Raw genomic sequence first — 22,970 nt, 5'->3', positions numbered from 1 at the left:
TGTGCTTCAGAATCCACCGCTTGAAAAAATTGGGTAGATCCCCCTTATTGACACTCTGAGAAAGTAGTAGTTTTTTTCTAGTGGCTGTTACATCTCCCAGGAGGGTTTCTGAGTTGGCGGTCTTGACATGCATGTCTCCCTACTTGGTCCTCCACAAGGATAAGGTGGTGCTGCGCCCACAGCCTTAGTTTCTTCCAAAGGTTGTTTCGGCTTTTCATCTAAATGAAGACATTGTGCTTCTGTCCTTTTATGTCCTGGGCCGTCGCACCCCAAAGAACTTGCTTTGCATTCGTTGGACATGGTCCAGGCTCTGCGGGTGTATCTATCTGCTACGGCTCCTTTTCGGAGGTCAGACTCGCTGTTTGTATTGGTGGCTGGTCCGAAGAAGGGCCTGTCGGTCTCGTCTGCCATCATTTCACTTGAATCAGACAGATTGTGGTTCAGGCTTATGCGATAAGGGGGCAGGCGCCACTGTTTCCTGTCACGGCACATTCTACCAGGGCAATTGGTGCCTCCTTGAGCTTTCCGACATCAAGCATCGGTTTCTCAGGTGATTAAGGCGGCGACCTGGTTGTCCGTTCACACTTACACAAAATTTTACAAGGTTGATGTGAGCGCATCTTTGGCTGCTTGCTTCGGCCGCAAGGTTTTGCAGGTGGCTATTTAAGGTTGCGACTCCTCCGTTGAGGAGCTCTGGTTGTTATGGGTGGAGTTAATTTCTTGCTCTTCCCTCCCCTCGTTTGACACTGTTTGGGGGCGTCCCTAACGTCAAGATGAAGTTGCTATGTCCGTCAATGAACGAAAGAGAAAATAGGATTTTTGTACTCACTGTAAAATCCTTTTTCTCTGAAGTTCATTGATGGACTTTTGACAAACTGAGCTGCTGGATGCAGTGTAGGGGATTATAGCCAGTAGGACTGCCCCCTGGGCGGTACTGTGTAGTTTTGCTGTTTTTTTAACATGTTCTGCCTAGGCCTCTCTTAAAGGGGCGATATAACCCTAAAGTCAAGATGAAGATGCTGTGTCCATAAATGAACTTCAGAGAAAAAGATTTTACGGCGAGTACAAAAATCCTATTTTTTATTTTTATTTTTATCTGGATTTTCCTGTTTCCACTCTCACATCTCAAAGTTGCATGTATTGTCATCAACTCTGAGGTGTATGTCTTAGATTACGGCCTTATTGTGTAAAGAAGTTTGAGTCCTATGCGCAAGGACAAGATGGTCTTGAAACTACGTTCTAAGATGGTTTTTCAGCCTTTCACCTTGGAGTCTGTTTACACTAGTCCAACATGTGCTCTTACTTCCAGAGCACAAGTCGCATGGCATGTCAGAATCAATAGTTCCCTATGAGATCTGGCTTAACTGGTCCAACTTGTGTTAGTCCAACTTTGAAAATGCTACCTGCACTACTTTGGTCCGGCTTAGGCACTATTTCAGCCCATTGATTTGAATGGAAGTCAGACTCCTCATCTTAACTGATCCAACTTTGACATATAATCGCACACATGGGTTGGACTTGAACCTTTTTTTTTTTTTTTCTCCCCTCACCTACTATGTATGTAACTTGTGGGATGGGATTTGTGCTCTGAGGATCTTGAGGGGGAACTTCATGCCAGAATTGAAGGGGGGGGGAAATCAGCGTGGGGTTGCCCCCAGATCTATACCAGGCCCTTTGAGTCTGGTATGGATCTTGAAGGGGAACCCACGGCAAAATAAGGAAATAAAACAGCATGGGGTCCCCCTCAAAGACCATTCCAGACCCTTTGGTATGGATTTTAAGGGGAGCCCCCACACCAAAATGTAAAATAAAAGCCCAGCTTGTGGTCCCCCTCAAAAATCCATACCAGACCCTTATCCGAGTATGCAGCCTGATAGGTCAGGACCATACCAGAATCGGGAAGAGCACACACCCCCCCCCCCCCCCCATGTTGAGGGCATGTGGTCTGGGGTGGCACTCACTCATCCCATTCTCCTCTTCCCCCCCCCCCCCCCTTTCCTGACCTGCCAGGCTGCATGCTCGGATAATGGTCTGGTATGGATTTTGGAGGGTACCCCACGCTTTTTTTTTTTTTTTTCCCCCGTGACTGCGACATTATAGCGGACACGTCGGACAATTTGACACATTTTTGGGACCGTTGCCATTAATACAGCGATCAGTGCAATTTAAAATTGCATTGATTACTGTAAAAATGTCACTGGCAGTTAAGGGGTTAGTAGGTGTCCTAGGGAGTGTTATAACTGAAGGGGGGATGGGACCGTGCAGGGAAACTAACAGTCCTAACAGTAATACTCTGTATGAACAGAAGATCTGTCAGTTCACTGCTCAGAGAACCGGAAACTATGTGTTTACATACATAGCCCCCGATTCTCGGCTCGAGGGGGCGCACGCCTCCAGCCGTGCGCAAGCGCCTCCTAGTGACCGTTTGTTGCCGATGTATCATAACGGCGATTTGCGCAGCCGAGCCATGCTGTCGCAGTACACCTGTGGGGGCTGGTCAGCTAGCGGTTAATGTATGGGGTCTTCTTCCCCCCCCCCCCCCTTTTCTTTCTAGTTTCTCAGCCCTCAATTGGGCTTGAAGGCTCCATGCACACTAGCGTTTTTTTAAGCTAGGCTGGTAATGGCTTTTTGTAGTAGTGGTTTAGGAGCTCTCTCAAACGCTATTAGGAGCATTTCTGCTGGGAAAACACTCCAATAAACCTTACAAAAACATTTTTTATTCGGTTACTGTTAGCTCAAATGCTAATAGCCTAAAGTAGCGTGCATTGGCACATAGGATATAACTATTTGGCTTCTAGAAAATGCTAATAACCGCTTCTAGGAGCTTTGAAAAAAAATTCTAGCGTGCATGGAGCCTGGAGGGGTCCCACCAGCCGCAAAGATCTTCCTCCTCCTGGGACCTGTGACATGTCTTTAAAAGGCTGGGCAGAGAGGTGAACTTCCACTGGCAATGGGAGTGGGTACCTGGTACTTTCCACAAAATTTATTTCTTGGACTTCAGCGAGAGACGCAGGTCCCTCTGTATCTATTTTGCTCTTCGTGTACTTTTTATGTACTGCTCTTCACAAAAATGAAGCTTGATTGGGAGAAGTTATACTGGGCCGGACACAATTATTTATTTATTTTTTTGGCTAGTGTTCAAATTCTCCTGTAGGTGGTGATATAACCTAATACTATCTAATTTCTACAAGTTCATTGAAGGGGACATCAGGAGTTTAATATATAGGATTTTTGTTTTACCATAAAATGTAATCGCACAGTACAGGATTCGTATTCCTAGAGCATGGGTTATATGCTCTACCCTAGTGCATTTCCATTTAACCCTATCCAATTCCTCAAACATTTGGTTAAATAATCAATTTACCAAAGTCTGCTCTCCAGCCCCCATATTGTCTGGAGTATTTGGGTCTAATCATGGACAAAGCCCAAGCCGCAATCTTCCTCCCTCAGGAGCATGTTTACCAGACAGTTTTTCCAGCAAACATTTGGTTTGGATCTTTGGAGCAGATATCAATGTGAATCTTGTGCTCTTTTGTAAAGCGTTGCTTTTGCGTGAATTTACCGAGTGATAAATTTACTAACGCCGATTCTCATCTTTAGGCCAATGAGGCTCAGCCAGAATCTTCTGCTAGTAAATTTGCCACAGAGGGCGTAGAGCGAGGGGAGCAAAGTTCTCTTTTGGAGCAGATATCGATGTGAATCTTGTGTCCTTTTTGTAAAGAGTTGCTCTCTCGTGACTTTACTGAGTGATAAATTTACTAACGCTGATTCTCAACTTTAGGCCAATGAGGCTCAGCCAGAATCTTCTGCTAGTAAATTTGCCACGGAGGGCGTAGAGCGAGGGGAGCAAAGTTCGCAGCAGTCGTTTGTTTTTGGGCAAAATCTTAGAGACAGAGTAAAAGTAAGTTTATGGTTTTTTCTTTTCTAATAAAATATTTTAAAGGAATGTTCTTTCGACGTTTATTTTTCACCTTTTTTTATTTTATTTATTTTATTAAACATTTATTTATATGAATTAACGTTTACAGAAAAGTTCAGTTCTACCTTATAATATAACCAGCTGCTTACTGAGACATTAAACCCAATCTTTTTTTTCTTCCCCATAGCTTGGAGCAGTAAATGATTCACTTGATGGAGAAAAGTCTGGCCCACAGAGTGCTGATGCTCCAGCGCAGACTAACTACTTCCTACAGTATATTAGCTCCAGGTGAGGTCCTTCTGAATGCACTTAATGTAAAGCTTTGCGTTCGAGCAGTGTGGTGGTGGGGGTGGGGTGCCTATAATATTTATTTTTATTTTTGAAAAGCTATGGACTAAAAATAGACCTGAAAAAATGTGTTTTTGAAGAACACCTGTATTTAAAAACCCAAATGCTTTAGCATCTGCCATGCTGGCTCTAATACACAAAAGGTGCCAGCTTCATCAGAGCCAGTAAAGACCACATACATTTCAAAACATTTTTTTTTGTTCGGTTTGTGATATACAGTATCTCACAGAAGTGAGTACACGCCTCACATTTTTGTAAATATTTTTTTATATTTTTTTCATGTGACCGCACTAAAGAAATGACCCTTTCCTACAATGTAAAGTAGTGAGTGTACAGCTTGTATGACAGTGTAAATGTGCTATCCCCTCAAAATAACTTAACACAGCCATTAATGTATAAACCGCTGGCAACAAAAGTGAGTACACCCCTAAGGGAAAATGTCCAAATTGGGTCCAATTAGCCATTTTCCCTCCCTGGTGTCATGTGACTCGTTCATGTTACAAGGTCTCAAGTGTGAATGGGGAGCAGGTGTTTTTAAATTTTGGTGTTGTCACTCTCACGCTCTCATATTGGTCACTGGAAGTTCAACATGCCACCTCGTGGCAAAGAACTCTTAAGGATCTGAAAAAAAAAGAATTGTTGCTCTACATAGAGATGGACTAGGCTATAAAAAAGATTGTCAAGACCCTGAATCGGAGTCTTGGCATGGTGGCCAAGACCATACAGCGGTTTAACAGGACAGGTTCCACTCAGAACACGCCTCGCCATGGTTGGCCAAAGAAGTGGAATGCACGTGCTCAGCATCCTATTCAGATGTTGTCTTTAGAAAATAGACGTATGAGTGCTGCAAGCATTACTGCAAAGATTGAAGGGGTTGGGGGGTCAGCCTATCTGTGCTCAATCCATACCTCGCACACTGCAATAAATTGGTCTGCATGGCTGTCATCCCAGAAAGAAGCCTCTTCTAAAGATGATGCATAAGAAAGCCCGCAAACCGTTTTCTGAAGACAAGCAGACTAAGGACATGGATTACTGAAACCATGTCCTGTGGTCCGATGAGACCAAGATAAACTTATTTGGTTCAGATGGTGTCAAGCGTGTGTGGTGGCAACCAGGTGAGGAATATAAAGACAAGTAGTGTGTCTTGCCTACAGTCAAACACGGTGGTGGGGAGTGTCATGGTCTGGGGCTGCATGAGTGCACTGGGGTGTTCATTGAGGGAACCGTAAATGCCAACATGTACTGTGACATTCTGCAGCAGAGCATGATCCCCCTCCCTTCGGAGACTGGGCCACAGGGCAGTAGTCCAACATAACGACTCCAAACGCCCCTCCAAGATGACTTGCAAAAGAAGCTGAGAATAAAGGTGAGGGGCTGGTCAAGCATATCTCCAGACCTAAACCCTATTGAGCATCTGTGGGGCATCCTCAAAGGGAAGGTGGATGAGTGCAAGGTCTCTAACATCCACCAGCTCCGTGATGTCGTCATGGAGGAGTGGAAGAGGACTTCAGTGCCAACCTGTGAAGCTCTGGTGAACTCCATGCCCAAGAGGGTTAAGGCAGTGCTGGAAAATATCGACACTTTGGGCACAATTTTACAAATTTTTCTCTTAGGGGTGTCACTTTTGTTGCCAGCGGTTTAGACATTAATGGCTGTAGGTTGAGTTATTTTGAGGGGACAGAAAATTTACACTGTTATACAAGCTGTATACACTACTTTTACATTGTAGCAAAGTGTAATTTCTTCAGTGTTGTCATATGAAAAGATATAATATATTTACAAAAATGTGAGGATCGCACTGTGTGTGTATGGATGTGTTTTATTATACTCTATCTCCATGCTCCAAGTCGTACATTTTCAACTGATTTCTGAAATGATGATTTTTGGCTTTTTTTTTTTTTTTTTTTTTTTTTTTATAGTGTGTACTTGTCTCAAGTCACAGCACTAAGTGTCATTTCTCTCTGCTGTCTCATTCCTCTATCTGCATGACTGACAAGTTTTCCTAAATCCAAGAGAAAAGGTGATGAGAAGGGATTTCCGGCACATGCACAAGCCTATGATATACAGCCTTAGCTCTGTTCCTGTGTGCTGTGTGAAGGGGGATTTGTTATGCCCTTCTTCAATCAGCTCTCGCTGAGCTCTGCAGAGTGTAATTTCGTGTCCCTGCCCCCTGCTTTCTGAAAGCTCAAGCTGTATAAATTCTGCACTTTGAATCGATGTAGAGGAGAAAGGCCTGCAGATAAACAAGTACAACTTGTGTTGGGGACTTTTGTATCTTGTGTATCACACGAGGCTAGTCTCTTCACTGGATTTACAACCACTGAGTGGTCTGATTTTACAGCCACTTTAATTACAAGTGTGTTGCAAGCAAGACCTTCACCTTTTATTCTATTTAATTTTTGTAAAACCTATGCATTTGTACATTTTTTGCCTTTGGTTTTATTGAACACAAATGGCTTTCCTCTGTTTGCTGTGTCTTTCTAATTTACAAGGTTTGTTTTTTTGTAGCTTAGAGAATTCCGCGCACAAAGCAGAAGCAGCAAGTAATAAGTTTGTGTTTGGACAAAATATGATTGAGCGAGTTCTGGTGAGTATCATCTGATACATATGAAGATTCCACAGCATTTCAGTGCACTAGTGATAATGTTATTATAACTATATTGCTGTTACAGGGTTAAACTTGACCACAAACCCCACTTCTATTCTGCAGGGCAGTGGGGGTTCCCTGCATGGAGATTATGCAGATTGTGTTGTCTTCACTGCATTACGTGCTAAACTTTCTTTGACATGGCCTTGGAAGCCTATTCAATGTGTTTCTTAAACTGTCCTGCATTATTGCATCTTGGCTCACTCTAGAAAACCCTGGCTTTTTATAGGGTGGGCTGTGTGCATCAAAAACAGATGAGCGGTTTCTGCATTGTAACCTTGTGGTGTTCCGTAACACTGCTGATCCCATTGGCTGGGCTTCTGCAGGGACACCCATGTCAATGGTCAGTGTGAGGCAATGGAACATGTGTGATGATTTTTTTCCACACTGTGCTTCAAAGTGAAAGACCTCTGAAGACCTCCATCTTCTGACAGAATTTTTCGGATCTGGAGTCAACTATCTTGGTCAAGGATGACTTGGTTCCCACGTATGTACATGGGAGTTACTTTATCCCGACGCCCACTCATCCAGCTCTGCATGGCTCTGGGTACAATCTGTCAGTAAAATATGCTAGCAGGCACTGAAGAAGCATAAATGATCCTCCTCTCCCTCCTCCCTCCTCCTGAGCTGTGTGTGTGTGTGTGTGTGTGTGTGTGTGTGTGTGTGTGGTGTTTTTTTTATTAATTTTTTTAACCATTGAAGTCTGACTCTATCAACATCTGATTGCTTTGTGCTACTTGGCAGTTTCCAAATGGGCTATTCTCATTGTGTACCTCAGGTCTGTACCCAGACAGCACTCTGGGGTTTATTTTTATTTATTACAGGTAGTTATATAGCGCCGTCAATTTGTGCAGCATATTACACACATACTGTACCCTGTCCTCAAGGTTGCTCTGTAATGCTTGCTTTGGGCACTGGATCCTGCGTTGGGTGCTCACCTTGGCTTGGAGTGCCATGTATAAAGTTAGCTGGAGCAGGCAATACTGATCCAGGACCCATGCTCCATTTCTGTTGTTCCCAGAGCTTGAAAACTGCTTTCCTGTACACAAACCATTCATTTTGCACTCCTGATCCATGAGTCCCCCCCCTCCTGGGGATCTCCGCACTAGCAGATCCCAGAGGCAAGGGGCCTAATAGCATGCAGACAGCCTACAGGATGCACAGAACACTTCCCAGGGTGATGGCAGTTTTATTGTCCTAGAGCAATATCCTATTCTGATACTGAACTCCTCATCTTACTCTAGCACCTCCCTGGGCACCCATCATTTGGCCTTGCTGACAAAAGTAGATTTCTCTGCTTTTATATCTTAACTCTTTTTGGAAAGCTTTCAGCACTTCTAGAAACCAGAATTCCAGATGCTGAAAATACTACACCTTCCTTTTTTCTTTTTTCCCCCTGACCCTGTTCAGGAATAGGAAGCCAAACCTTCACTCGCAGATATGGATGAAAGTAATGAGGAATGATTTTGTAGCAGGAACAGAGGAGGATTTTCTCTCTCCTGAAGCTTCCGAGGTACAAGCTATTGATTTTCACCAAGTGCTTTACAATGTAGACATACTAATTGATTCGGTGTGCACTAGTCTGTCTAGCAGCACCTGATTCTCCAAAGCCAAAACCAACCCCTGTGGCTACTATGAGGATGACTAAGTTTAAAAATAATTTTCCCACACACCCACAATTTTTAGATTGTGCACTTTACCGATTGGCCATGAAAATTAAAAAAGGTTTATACTCCTGGCAAGCATGTTTGCTGATATTTATCCTATGGAAAAGGATTTTTAAAAACAAATGGTCTGCCTTGATGGTAGAGCCTGCCATTTCAGTTCTCAAATGCTCCACAGTTCCTATTGAGTCTGTTCCATCTTTCTTCAATCCATGGATTCTGTCGATGGGCATTTTCAAGGCTTTATCAGTTTTTGCAGGTCCAGCCCTGCATTCAGCTGTTACTGCCACCTCTAATTTGCCAGGCTATTGAGCAGAGACCAAGAACTTGTCTTTGAAGACCCTGCTCCTTTTAAGCTGCCTATTCATTATAAGATTTTCTTTTACAATTTCTGTACAATTTACTTTCAAGTATGTAGTGCAAGGGCCTGCCTGATTGGATACAAATTGAAAGTTTGACCTATTGTTTTTGGTAAATCTAATGGAAAATTGTACAAGAAAATTGTATAATGTATAGCCTTAAGCTGGCCGTAGATGGAACAAAATTCAGCCAGTTGAGCAGGATCGAGCAATTTTCAATCCATGTATAGCCATTACTGTTTGACATAAATCGAGTTGGAACGTTTTAAGACTTTTGACAGTCAGCAGCTACAGCCAGTTGGTGGGGGGATTCCCCCAGCTGCCTCATTTGTGTGGATGGAGAAATCGTGGTGTGTGGTCTCCCCCCCCCCCCCCCCCCCCGCTAGTATCTTCAGCCGTTTTTGTGTTGATGCTCTTGAAAAGATTTGACAAATTTCAATCACTCCTTCTCTGAGCACATGTGCAGGAAGTTATGGCTTAAAGCTTGGTCTGCTGTCCATGCTTGTAAGAAACCTTTTCTATGCATGTCCTTTTTGATGGTGAACACTTCCTTGGGAAATTCCTTTACCAATTCATTAAGTAAGTTCCTGCTGGCAAGGCATTCATACCCATTCTGAAAAGGCCTAAGCTGCCTCTACCTACAGCTTCTCCTTTTACTTAGAGGTAATTTTGTTATCCCCAGGCATCGACCTCAAAACCAACGCCTGACACTTGTCTTTCATCATATGCCCTGGCCTACCAAACCATCCCAACATTGAAGGGCTGCCCCCACTCCTCAGAATGGGGGATATCTGTTGGTGTATGCCAGTCTTCATCCAAGACATTTTGGACCTCCTGGGTTCAATCTGTGTTTTGTTTTTTTGTGTTTAAATGGTACACGATGCAGTTTTTATCCCTACCCCACCTCACCTTTTACCTTCCAAGGCGATGCACCAACTTCAGGCACAAAGAGGGGTTTTACAAGTTCCTGCAGAAGAATTTCAAAATTTATTTTCAAACTTATTCACAGCCCTAAAACTAAATGGTGGAGGCATCTACCCAAAACTAAACTTAAAAGCGCTTAATGGATTTCTCTGTATTCCAAAACTCCAGGTAAAATCGAAAAGATTGATCATTGCTTTCTCAGGCAAGGGGGATTTCTTGCATCTGTAGACTTACAAGATGCCCATTATCGTTTTCTCATCTCGCCAATGCTTCCTGCATTTTACTGTGGGAGACCAGCATTTCCAATTTGTGACCCTGCCTTTCAGGCTCTCCCCTGCACACCAAGTTTTCACAAAAGTTTCTTACCCCTGGCTGTTAACGAACCCATGTCATTCATGATATCTAGATGTGGATATTTTGGCCAGTGCGTTTCTAGAAACTGCTCCAAAACACAATGTCATAGCAGCCAAGATGCTCTTCTTACTACTTGGATAAAGCTTTCCCAGCCCTGTACACACTGCCCACACTGCTACACAGCTGCTCTGTACTACAGACAGTGTTGTATTCTGCATCCCACAGTGATTTTTTGTCTCCACCAAATTATGGACTGGGTTTTCGCCACCTCCTAAGCCCTACAATTTAACGTTTTAAAAAAAATGTTATGAAAATTTGCATTTCATAAACCATTGTGCTAATACTGTAAAAACAAACTGCCATGATTTTGTTCTTTCCTGGGTATGTGCTTTGTGAAAATATGTAATGTTTTGGGGTTTTACACAATCTTCATCTTTTTTTTAAAGCGGGAGTCCACCGGGACTCCGTGTTTTTTTTTTTTTATTTATTTATTTTTTTTAAAAGCCAGCAGCTACAAATACTGCAGCTGCTGACTTTTAAAATAGTGACACTTACCTGTCCAGCACGCCCGCGATGTCGGCACCCGAAGCCGATCTCTAGGTCGTCTGTCGGGTCCTGCCGCCGCCATCTTGGGTATGGGAATCAGGAAATGGAGCCTTTCGGCTTAATTTCCCGGTTCCCTACTGCGCATGCACGAATCGCGCTGCGCAATAAGGACGCTCCCCGCTGCCTCTGGGATCTGTGTGTTTCCCAGCAGGCAGCGGGGCACTTGCGGGAAGGGGCGGGCACTTGCGGAAAGGGGCGTAAGTTACGCCCCTTTCCGCAGAGAGCTATCCCGGAAGTGGGTGCAGTTACCTGGATTATCCAGGTAACTGCACCCCCCTCCCCCCTGAAAGGTGCCGATTGTGGCACCGGAGGGGGGGGGGGTTCCGATGAGCGGAAGGTCCACTTTAGGGTGGACCTCCGCTTTAACGTGTGCAAAAAGGAAAAATGGCTCTAGCATCAAAGAGGTTAAGGGTGCCTTATTGGTCACCATGACGTCTGTTAGACAGAGTTAAGCCCTTTATAAGAGAGAGCTTCTATTTCTCATGGGCCTGTTGGTATTTTTTTGCCCACCACCCTCAGTTTATTTGCTTGGGTGTGCCCAATGGTCTACGAATACCAGGCATATACTGTATGATTAAGATAGGAATTTTGACTTGCCTATAATTTTGTTAATGAGTAGAGCAAGGCACGGGTCCCTCCCCTCTGAAGGTCCCTCCTTGCTTGCTAAAAAAAAAATAAAAAAAATAAAATAACCTGGAGCCTCAGAGTGGGCAGGATTATATGGATATGCTTTAGGGTCAGCCCTAGCAAAAGTTTTTCTCAGTGTTTAATCACCTACCTGAAGGTAGCAACATATAAAGCCATTGTTTATAGATACTAGTCCTGTACTGTATTCCAAAATATAGATTTGAGTGTTTTTTTTTTTTCTCCTCTTTTTAACCGTCAAGTCAACCACTTTCTGTTTTAGAGTCCACCGAAAGTAGAGGCAAGTTCCGATAGCAATAAGGAAAATTCTGGTCTGGAATCTGGTTCAGAGGGGTCTTCATTGGAAAATACCCCAGACAAATGTAAGCTGTGTGTGTGTGTGTGTTGTGTGTGTGTGTGTGTTTTCTGGGCCATATGAAATGTACTCATGATGTCTTTTGAATGTCTTGTAGCCAATAACATCTCTGAATCACTAGCGGAATCTGCAGCTGCTTACACAAAGGCCACAGCAAAACGGTGTTTACTTGAAAAAGTGGAAGTGATCACAGGAGAAGAAGCCGAGAGTAATGTACTACAAGTAAGACAGCAGCTATCTGCACAGCCTTACTACCATTCTTTGTGGAAGGATTGCTTGGTGTGCATTAAGTATTAAAGTGGTTGTATACTCATTTTTTTAACTTTTACCTACAGGAAAGCCTATAATAAGGCTTACCTGTAGGTAAAAAAAAATCTCCTAAACCTGTACGGTTTAGGAGATATTCCCCTCGGTATGCGCTGCTGACTGCAGCGGCGCATGCGCACAAGGGGATTCTCGGCTGAAAGTCCGGCAGTGGCCGGCCCGGCCGGGAGGAAATCTCCCGTGCGCATGCGCGGGAGTGACAATATCGCGGCTCCGGCCACTCACAGCGCCGGAGCCGCAATACCCGGAAGAAACGCAGAGGGAGCATGTCCTCGGCCTGGATCGGGCCAGATGTCGGGGCCTCGTTGTAAGGTAAGTATTTCATAATGAGCTAGTATGCCTTTTGCTTTGCAGGTGATAAAAAAATAAATTAGCGGGTTTACTACCTCTTTTAAGTGGAAATAAATAACACATTTTTAGCCACCAGGCGCTCTTGCTATATAACCTGCAAATATGCTTGGCATAGTTGTACCATATGGCACACTTCTCTTCAGATTCACCCTCCCAGCTATGCAAAGGCTGTGGTCACTTATTACTGGTGATTCCAACTTAGGCTAGTCTCCTGGGTTCTTTGGTCGTCTTAAATGCACACATAGGTTTAAAAAAAAAAAAAATGTGTGTATATATATATATATATATATATATATATATCTATATCTGAAAAGCAGGGATTTGACAGCGTTCTTTCTGTCAGAATAATAAAACAAAAAATTAAAATGGAACTCCACCCGAAAGGGGAAGTTCCGCTTTAAGTCCTCCTCCCCCCCCCTCCACTGCCACATTTGGCATGTCATAATTTTTTCTTTGGTGGGGGGGGGGGGGGTGTCTTCTGTGACACATCACAGGTCCCAGAATACTGCAGGACCATTCACAAAGCACAGTGAGGCGGGCGGCCGGATACCCACAGTTAGGATGCCAACGCCAGAAATCCGAAGGCTAGTTAAGAACTAGCCTGGGTGAGGATGGTGCTGGATCCCTGGACAGGTAAGTGTCCTTTTGATTAAAAGACAGTAGCTACAGGACTTTGAGCTGCTTATTCATTAAAAAAAAAAATTCCCCACAGTGAACCTCTTTTTTAAAGTGGAACTATACCCCTAACTTGATAAAAAAAAAAAAAAAAAAATGTTCTTTAGCAAGGAAAATATAATCCGCGTTTAATAATTATGCTACCAAAATTGGTGTGTGCTGTAAATTGCCTTTCCATTCCTGAAATCTTGGGTTTGCTGACTGTCGCGTTTGCTTGTGTCCTCAACCAAACTGTAACTACCAAATGACTTGCCTTAACGGGTCACAATGTGCAGCACCATGGCAGTTGCAGATCAAACAGCATCTTCCTTGCATGCATGAAAACTCAGTTTTTTTTTTTTCATGTACAGAAAACTGCATATTTGTTGCAGATTTCTGTGCAGAAAAAATCCACATGTTGAGGTATGAACAGGGCACACAGAACAATTGCACATCTTAAGGCTCAATTCACATTGGTGTGATGTGCGAAACCCTGCGAATGCAGTGCGGGTTCCTGCATCGCACCTAAATTGCAGGCAGTTCACAATGCCCTATGTGAACCTCTGTGAATTCGGACAGGAATTGGATCACATGGGTGTGAATCTGATTCTGCACGGCCAAAAAAAAGGGTCCTGTACGACTTTGGTCCAAATGCGATGAGATTCAGTTTGTGTGGCTGAATTACCATTGCACAGACATCGCATGTGATCTGCACAACAATGTTGCGCAAATCAAATGTGATGTCTGGCATCGCAGCAGTGTGAACTGGCCTTAAAGGTAGCTTTCTTGTAATAAGAACTGATGCGGCTAATCACCTGCTCAGCTGTTATTACAAGCAGTGGCTCCCTGCACTTCTTTATGTAGCTAGCCTGGGCTCTCCCGTCCAACCGACCAGCTGCAATGTCCCCCAAGTGGCCGGAGCCCTCAACAAACCTAGAATCGGCTTTCATCGAGTTGGGTATCTAATTACTCGGCGTAATACACTTTTTCACATTATACAAAAAAAATTGTGCTACATTTAACTTTTTTTTTTTTTTTTTTTTTTTTTTTATTCATTAAAGTTTTCAAAGACTGCTGCGCAAATACAGTGTGACAAACTATTGCAACAACTGCCATTTTATTCTCTAGGGTCTCTGCTAATCAATTATATATAAGGTTTGGGGGTTCGAAGTAATTTTCCAGCAATTTTCCAGCAAAAAATACTGATTTTAAATTTGTTGCATTGTTCACTTTAAAATGGTTTCTGTGTTTAACTAGCTATTGGTGTAATTATATTTCCTGTGTTTTGCCTTGCCTTGTGGTGTCATGGCTGATTGATTCCTCTATGTACATGAATTGTTGCAGCTAACTGGTCCCAGTGTGCCAATGGGACAAAAAGTCTATTCCGGGTCACAGTGTCCCGTGCATGCCTCGCCATCCTCTGTGTTGCATCACAATTATGGGGCATGCTAATCTGATTAAACACATCTGTTTGCTGCATGAGTAAGCTCTCTATGCGTCTGTCGATGCTCTGCCTGCTTGTTTCTGTGTGAGATTTAATTACTGTGTAATTCACCTGCACAAGCACTGCACTGAGAGGTCCAGGGATTGTGGGATATGTAGGAATGCAGTAATGTGAAAATGTGCTCTACTATAGGCTGCGTGCATGAGGGGCAAAAACAGACTACATTTTACGCAAGTGAAAAAAGCAAGGTGTTGATAGGGATGTTTGCCATTTATTTTACCCCTTTCCCGACCGGCGCACAACGATGTACGTCGGCAGAATGGCACGGACAGGCAAAGCGTCGCACAGGTACGTCCCTTTGAATCTCACTCCCGTGAGTCCGACCGCGGGTCCTGCGGACTTGATCGCGGTGGGGATACCCACGATCGTCTCACGGGGAGGAAGAACTGAGAGATGCTGATGTAAACAGCAAGATAATATAGTAATGGCGGTGATCTGCAAATTTTTAGCGGGATTGCGGCGGACAGATCGGATGCTTTTGACACTTTATTTTTTTTCCTCTTTGGGAATGTTGACATTTATTCAGCGATCAGAGCTAAAAATAGCCACTGATTATTGTATAAATGTCACTGGCGTGGAAGGGGTTAACGGGGCAATCAATGAGTTAAGTGTGTTCCCTTGGAGGTGTTGCTAGCTGTATGGGGGCTGGACTGACTGGAGGAGAGAGATCTAATCACTAGGAACAGACAGACTATCTCTCTCTCCTCCCCTGACAGAACGGGGATCTGTTTAAACTGACATATCCCCGTTCTGCCCGTTTCTAAATCGATTGCAGGTGGGTGCTGGACCCGCTGGTTGGCTCCCCCGCTCGTGAATTTTACTAGTGATTCTGGCCATCTCCACTGTATCCAAAACTTGATGAAAAGTTTTGACAAGCATAAGCTTTATATGGCACAAACTTTCGTTATGAGTCCTATTGAAATATTATTTATATCCTCTTTTGAAAAAGAGAATTTTTCTGTAAGCAGGCAGCATTGAATGCTTTCTGCTATGTGCAGAGTTGGGTTATGGGTAATGATCGTCTCATGTTTGTGTCCTTTTTTTAAAAAGTTTCTCTTCCCTTTTTTTTTATTTTATTCGTTTTGTGATAACAGATCCAGTGCAAACTGTTTGTGTTTGATAAAGTGTCTCAGTCTTGGGTAGAGAGGGGGCGAGGTCTTCTACGACTGAACGATATGGCCTCCACCGAAGATGGCACGTTGCAGTCTAGACTAGGTGAGTTTGTGTGTTTGTGTTTGTGTGTGTGTGTGTTTGTGTTTGTGTGTGTGTGTGTTTGTGTGTGTGTGTGTGTGTGTGTTTGTACACGTGGGTTGATTTATTACAAGTTGAGAGTGCAAAATCTGGTGCAGCTGTGCATGGTAGCCAGTCAGTTTCTTCTGCCCCATGCATACTATAAGAAAATCAGGTGACCATTTTTATCTGAGAAACTATTTTCTGATGGTGTGTACACAACTTTCGACTGCCAATTCCGACTTTTTCAAACAAAAGCTTCCTAAGGAACAAACTCCAAAATATTCCTGATGCCCTTTTATAGGAAGCCCAAGAAAGCCTACACACTCCTGGTTGTGTGTTATTACTGCTTCCTTAGGGATCAAGCTCTATGCTCTATAAGCCTACTGGCTAGCTTGAATGACCCAGCCAACAATGATTCTCGATGATATCGCTCTCTTGCTGGTTTTGCTAGAGCGAGTGACAAATATGTCCCAAAACTCTGAGCTTGAGAACATGCTCGAAGTATCCCAATATCCATGGCCTGGAACTAGCTTTTTTTGGTGGTCCTGCATATGGGAGGAACAAAGCTTTTGTTCTCATAGGCTGCCGAAGCCACCTCAGATTGCAACCCAGTATGGATATAAACACGACACATACTAGGCAGAATGCTGGCAAGAAGGCCCAGATCCTGGAAAACCACCTGACTGAGGGGGAAAAAAGAACCCTTAGAGAGGCTGCCTTCATGACCAAACCTTTTACTCAAAACTGGACCGAAAGAGATCTCATCTGGAGCAGCTAACTGCCACAGGGTCCTAAAGGTCCTGATTCTGGCAAATTTCCCACTGAGGATATAACCCCTAGATAGAATGACATCATGGCTCAATCCTTACTCCAGCTTGCCTGGAGGTGATGCCACCTGGGGCTGTAAGTCACCAGCTGAAAGGATAGCCCTTAGAGTACAGGTCTTCATAGTTTAGTCTTTACCCATGCTGGACTGAAGTCTCATCTGGAGCTGGCAAGGAAATCCAGAGCAAGTAGTAAATCCCACCAATAGAGCCTTGGCTCTCCTTCGAGTCTCAGATGCAACCCCCCCATCAAAGTATTGCATGAGTAAGGGATAGTCTACCCACAAGACATTGGATATAATGGGGGCGGCTGAGATATGCCCTTTAAGAAAACTTTAGGATCATTTGAAGTCCAGAATTGCGTCAGTCCTCTGGTCAAGTGCAAAGAAAACAAAGCAGTCCAAACTGAACAATCTTTACTCAAATCCTTTTGTAGGATTTAAAGATATTGGCTTGGAGAAACAGCCAAGCCTGATCAGTCTCTTCCTGCCAGGAAAAGAAACTGGAAGAGATGAACAAGGGTGGAGTATTGCACTCTGTGACAGAAGATCTCATCCGAGAGAAAGGACTTCAATCCGATAATCCACTATCAAAGGCGGGAATGAATGCCTGTTTTGGCCAATGGGGAATTACTGCAATAATTAATAGTCTTTAGCAACAGACCCCAAAAAAGAGATGTATATGGATCCCTTGCCAGACCTTTCCTGATCTGCCACAGCATCCACACCCAGGGCTTGGCCCAGGCCCTTAGGGGGGAATCTTTCCAACTTGTAGCGGTAAGGAGACGCTAGCCGATCTAACTCTGACCTCTTGTCCAGACATGAAATCCACTTGCAGGAACATGGATATAGGAACCACTTGTTGCCCAATTGGACCCCAGAATATGGATTCTTCCCAGAATTTCTGAATGTAGACTCAAATGAGAGAATAGAGAAATTCTACTCCACCCAGATCAGTCGTCTCTCTCTTCTCAGTGGACTAGCCCTTCAGGTTCTGACCTGCCCCCTGATGTAGGACACCATGTTTTTCAGGCTCACTGGAGTCTAAAAGGCCTGCTGTCCGGTGACAAAAGTTAAAGGGAGCATGAAAAAAGCTGTCCAGAAAACCAGATTGTTCAAAACTTCCCAACCAGCAGCACAGATTTATAACTATGCCAGCACCCAAGGTTTCATCTGCCTGTTTGCGAGATATGAATTGCTGGGTGCATAATCAACATTGGCGAAAAAACCCTTTTGGGACAGGAGGCCGTTTCCATTGAGCACACCACAATATAGAGATGGGAGAAACCGTGGTCCTGATCATCAGGTATTAAGATGCTGACAGGTGGAGAGGAAAGCCAGGATTACCCAATGTCCTACCACTAGTGTACTCTAGTGGCAAAAACAATGTACCCTAAACCTTAATGAATTAAGCTCTCTGATGCGCAAGGAGTCACTTGTTTCTTCTTGAAGACTAGCCAGCCAATCTCTTGTAGGGTTCTGAGCCTCCCACTGTATTCTTGACAGAGATCCCTGTCTAAAGGAGAGGTACTCTTCCTAAAATCGCATCTGCTGGAATCAGCTGGACCTGTTGCAGTAAGAAATAAATTCCAGCTAGCCTATACCTAAGGGAGAATTACGCATTTTTAAGAAAAAAAATATTATAACATGTACAATTGCTGCTCAAGACCGCATGGCATCTGGTTCCTTCTGCTGACCTCAAGCCAAACATACTCGTGTAACCTAGACCGCTGTTGGCAGGGCATCAGACCAGCACAAATGCCCGCCATTGCTTGGGCCTTTGTTGTGCAGGTATTGATCTACTGCGCAAGTCAGCAGAAGGGACCAGATGCCATGGGGGCTGGAGCAGCAATTGTACACGTTATAATTTTTTTTTTTTTTCTTAAAAATGCAGAATTCTCCCTTGGGTACAGGCTAGTTGGGATTTATTTCTTACTGCAACAGGTCTGGCCGATTCCAGCAGATGTGATTTAACACCACTCTGCTGATAGCTGGGGTCTTGGTGACCACCAAAACCATCCTGGAAGACCTCTGCACACTCCTGACATCCACACAGCTATCCCACCGATACTTCCAAAAGGTAGGAAAACTTTATACAAAATGGTCCTATGAGTGAGGAGGACAAAAAAGGAACATGGCCTCTGGCTCAGCCTGAAAGTTTATGGGAGTGGAGTCCTATGGGGTAGGAACGTATGCTGCCATAGAGCCTGTCAGGAAAACTGAAATGTCACATTGGCATAAGTGAAAAAACTGAGGAGGGGTGTGAATACTTTATGAATACACTGTATATAGTGGTGATTAGCTTGGTAACAAAAAGGGTCATCTGTTTCTTAATTTCTCTTCTCTCCCCCTTAAAATATAAATTGTAGATACATTTTACATATGTGACACCATTTTCATTAGCTAGTAATTTTGTCTACTGTATTACAATGCAAAATTGTGGTTATAAGGAAAGTCTTATATGTTACTGGTATTTAATGTTTTAAAGAATGCAGCCACTAATTTCATAGCTTGAGCTTTAGACCTGTGCGGTCACAGTTGAGGAGGCCTATTCTGATTGTTTAGGATATGTAAAGTCAGCAATTGTTTAATCTTTTATATGTGACTTTTCCTGCCCAGTGATGCGCACTCAAGGCAGTCTGCGATTAATTCTGAACACTAAGCTCTGGGCTCAGATGCAGATAGACAAAGCTAGTGAGAAGAGCATAAGGATTACTGCAATGGACACAGAAGACCAGGGTGTAAAGGTCTTTCTAATATCTGTGAGTATTTAACTGATTTTCATATTTCGTAGAATGTGTCTCCTGCTTTAACTGAGCATGTTTCTTTTCCTTCTCTTTAAAGGCAAGCTCTAAAGACACAGGTCAGATTTTTGCTGCTATTCACCATCGCATCCTTGCTCTAAGGAGTCATGTAGAGCAGGAGACAGAGACCAAGTGCCCTGAACCAGTCAGGGAGGTGGCCCAGTGCAATGAGGAAGACAGTGATGATGATGTCCTTACGCCTGCTGTCACAACCACAGTTGGTAAATATACTTGCACTGGAGTAGCTAGAGCCATTTTTGGTATTCATTAAACTATGGTGTGAAGTGATACTGCATTTCTTGGCAAGTCCATTTATTTATTTAAAAATTTACAGAAACCTGCCATGCATGACTGCAATATTTATTCAAGCTGCTTGGATCTGCACTTGATTTTAAAAACTTTTATGGAACATCTATTTTTTTTTCTTTAGGCTGGTATATCATTCCCCCCCCCCCCCCATTTTTTATTTTGGTGGTATTTGATCACCATAGTAAGTTTTTTTTTATTTTTTGGGGGTTAATTTTTTGCACTATAAAGGTGTTTTTTTTTTTTTTTTTTTACTTTGTTATAAAACCTATCCAATATAAAAAATTAAATAAAATCAAATTTCTTCATAAATTTAGGCCAATATGTATTCTTCTACAAATTTTTGATTAAAAAAAAAAAAATCCCAATAAGCTTATATTGATTGGTTTACGCAAAAGTTCTAGCATCTGCAAACTATGGTAGTTGTACTGGAACTTTAAAAAAAAAAATAAAAAATGATATTAGTAATGGCAGCAAACAGCGACTTATAGCTGGACTGCGATATTGCGGCAGACAGTCGGACATTAGCTGACACTTTGTAGGAACCAGCGATACTAATACAGTGATCAGTGTTAAAAATATGCATGGTCACTGTACTAATGACATGTATGTATGTATATATATGTATGTATGTATATATATATATATATATATATATATATATATATATATATATATATATATATATATATATAATTTTATTTTTTTGGCTTTTCATCAGCATCCCCTCAGTCACATTTTAGTGCCTGATTTTGCTCATCTTAAGCAGGGCCTGAGTAAAGGTTAATTGGGAAACCATATGACTCCCTCTTGTGGTATATTTACCATTGATGAATTCGGAACCCTCAATGGAATGTGGAGGGATAGCATTTATATATTGATTATAGAGCATGCATCATCAAATGGCAGACAGCGGTCCAGATCCAGACTGAGCCACTGTTCCATCCGGACCACGGTCGCGCTGTTTAGGAGCTGCCTCTTTCACCACACCTCCGCTACTGTTATAAGAGCAAAGTGGAGAGCCGGAGATAGGATCGAGTGTGGGAGGCACAACATTGAGTGGAGTGGGAGCTGCCAGGGTTAACTTTTGAAGTTAACCAGCAAGTGATTGGATGCAGGGTGGTCCTGCTGGTTAATACAAAAAATTAACCTTTGCAGCTCCTGCACTCTGTGCTGTGCCCCCACACTTGGTCCAGAAACGTTCTGTCTTCCACTCTCTGCTCTAAGGCCTCTTTCACACTGGGTGGATCTGCTCAGTGGCATCCGCCAGCTCAGCTGCAGATTGCTCTGACCTCCACTGAGCCATGAATGACAGGTCCCTCTGCTCACTGAGCAGGGAGGGATCTGTCAGAGCCCCACTGATTTCTATGGGAAGATCGGACAAAAAAATGGATCCGATCCACCAAGACGGATGGCTGACCATATCGCCATAAGTCAGTTTTTAGCGGAGCGGATGGCAGGCGGGTGTCAGCGGACACATCTCCGCTGACATTCACCTGCCCACAGTCAGTGGGTAGCCCATTCTGATCCACCTGAAAAAAAACAGAAAGGCAGATCCGAGTGTGGGGAGGGGGATGTGGATGTCAAGAGTATACACCTTCCTGCGGGAAACAATGTTTTTTTTTATTTATTTTTTTTGCTATTATTTTTTTGGTGTGTGTATGGGTGACAATCTACATTTTACTGCTTGATGTTGTACTATTTTGTTTATGCCGGTTACAGTATGACATGCTTAAGATATCAACTGAATGTTGGGCTGGTCAGGTCTGTAACTCTTCAAATGGAGGAAGGCGGTATAATGACTTACTGTTGTATGATTTACCGTATTTCGGGGATCATGTGGACAATATGGGCACTAGGTCGTGTGTGTGTGTGTGTGTGTGTGTGTACAGTGCCTTGCGAAAGTATTCGGCCCCCTTGAACTTTTCAACCTTTTGACACATTTCAGGCTTCAAACATAAAGATATAAAATTTTTATTTTTTGTGAAGAATCACCAACAAGTGGGACACAATTGTGAAGTGGAACGAAATCTTTTGGATTTTTGAAACGTTTTTAACTAATAAAAAAATGAAAAGTGGGGCATGCAAAATTATTCGGCCCCCTTGCGTTAATACTTTGTAGAGCCACCTTTTGCTGCGATTACAGCTGCAAGTCGCTTGGGGTATGTCTCTATCAGTTTTGCACATCAAGAGACTGAAATTCTTGCCCATTCTTCCTTGCAAAACAGCTCGAGCTCAGTGAGGTTGGATGGAGAGCGTTTGTGAACAGCAGTTTTCAGCTCTTTCCACAGATTCTCGATTGGATTCAGGTCTGGACTTTGACTTGGCCATTCTAACACCTGGATACGTTTATTTGTGAACCATTCCTTTGTAGATTTTGCTGTATGTTTGGGATCATTGTCTTGTTGGAAGATAAATCTCCGTCCCGGTTTCAGGTCTTTTGCAGACTTCAACAGGTTTTCATCCAGAATGGTCCTGTATTTGGCTGCATCCATGTTCCCCTCAATTTTAACCATGTTCCCTGTCCCTGCTGAAGAAAAGCAGGCCCAAACCATGATGCTGCCACCACCATGTTTGACAGTGGGGATGGTGTGTTGAGGGTGATGAGCTGTGTTGCTTTACGCCAAACATATCGTTTTGCATTGTGGGCAAAAAGTTCGATTTTGGTTTCATCTGACCAGAGCACCTTCTTCCACATGTTTGGTGTGTCTCCCAGGTGGCTTGCGGCAAACTTTAGACAAGACTTTTTATGGATATCTTTGAGAAATGGCTTTCTTCTTGCCACTCTTCCATAAAGGCCAGATTTGTGCAGTGTATGACTGATTGTTGTCCTATGGACAGACTCTCCCACCTCAGCTGTAGTTCTCTGCAGTTCATCCAGAGTGATCATGGGCCTCTTGGCTGCATCTCTGATCAGTCTTCTCCTTGTCTGAGCTGAAAGTTTAGAGGGACGGCCAAGTCTTGGAAGATTTGCAGTGGTCTGATACTCCCATTTCATAATGATTGCTTGCACAGTGCTCCTTGGGATGTTTAAAGCTTGGGAAATCTTTTTGTATCCAAATCCGGCTTTAAACTTCTCCACAACAGTATTACGGACCTGCCTGGTGTGTTCCTTGGTCTTCATGTTGCTCTCTGCGCTTTCAACAGAAC

General features: G+C 43.4%; 1 protein-coding gene across 2 annotated transcripts in view; it reads left to right on the top strand.

The window, feature by feature from the left end:
- RANBP3 (RAN binding protein 3) overlaps nt 1–22,970 on the top strand; it is a 92,046-nt gene that overhangs the window by 60,120 nt on the left and 8,956 nt on the right. Inside the window, exons 9-16 of one of the 2 annotated variants that reach the window (XM_077476293.1) lie at nt 3,782–3,901; nt 4,107–4,207; nt 6,776–6,854; nt 11,729–11,828; nt 11,919–12,043; nt 15,749–15,869; nt 19,330–19,472; nt 19,555–19,735. In XM_077476293.1, coding sequence (XP_077332419.1) covers nt 3,782–3,901; nt 4,107–4,207; nt 6,776–6,854; nt 11,729–11,828; nt 11,919–12,043; nt 15,749–15,869; nt 19,330–19,472; nt 19,555–19,735 — 970 coding nt within the window. The remainder of the gene's footprint in view (nt 1–3,781; nt 3,902–4,106; nt 4,208–6,775; nt 6,855–11,728; nt 11,829–11,918; nt 12,044–15,748; nt 15,870–19,329; nt 19,473–19,554; nt 19,736–22,970) is intronic. The other variant, XM_077476294.1, reaches the window with a different exon arrangement.

Source organism: Lithobates pipiens, unplaced genomic scaffold (assembly GCF_037356315.1).
Source record: "Lithobates pipiens isolate NorthernLeopardFrog02 unplaced genomic scaffold, aLitPip1_a1.2 Scaffold_13, whole genome shotgun sequence".
NCBI classification, from domain to species: domain Eukaryota; kingdom Metazoa; phylum Chordata; class Amphibia; order Anura; family Ranidae; genus Lithobates; species Lithobates pipiens.
This window is presented reverse-complemented; position numbering and strand designations above follow the sequence as displayed.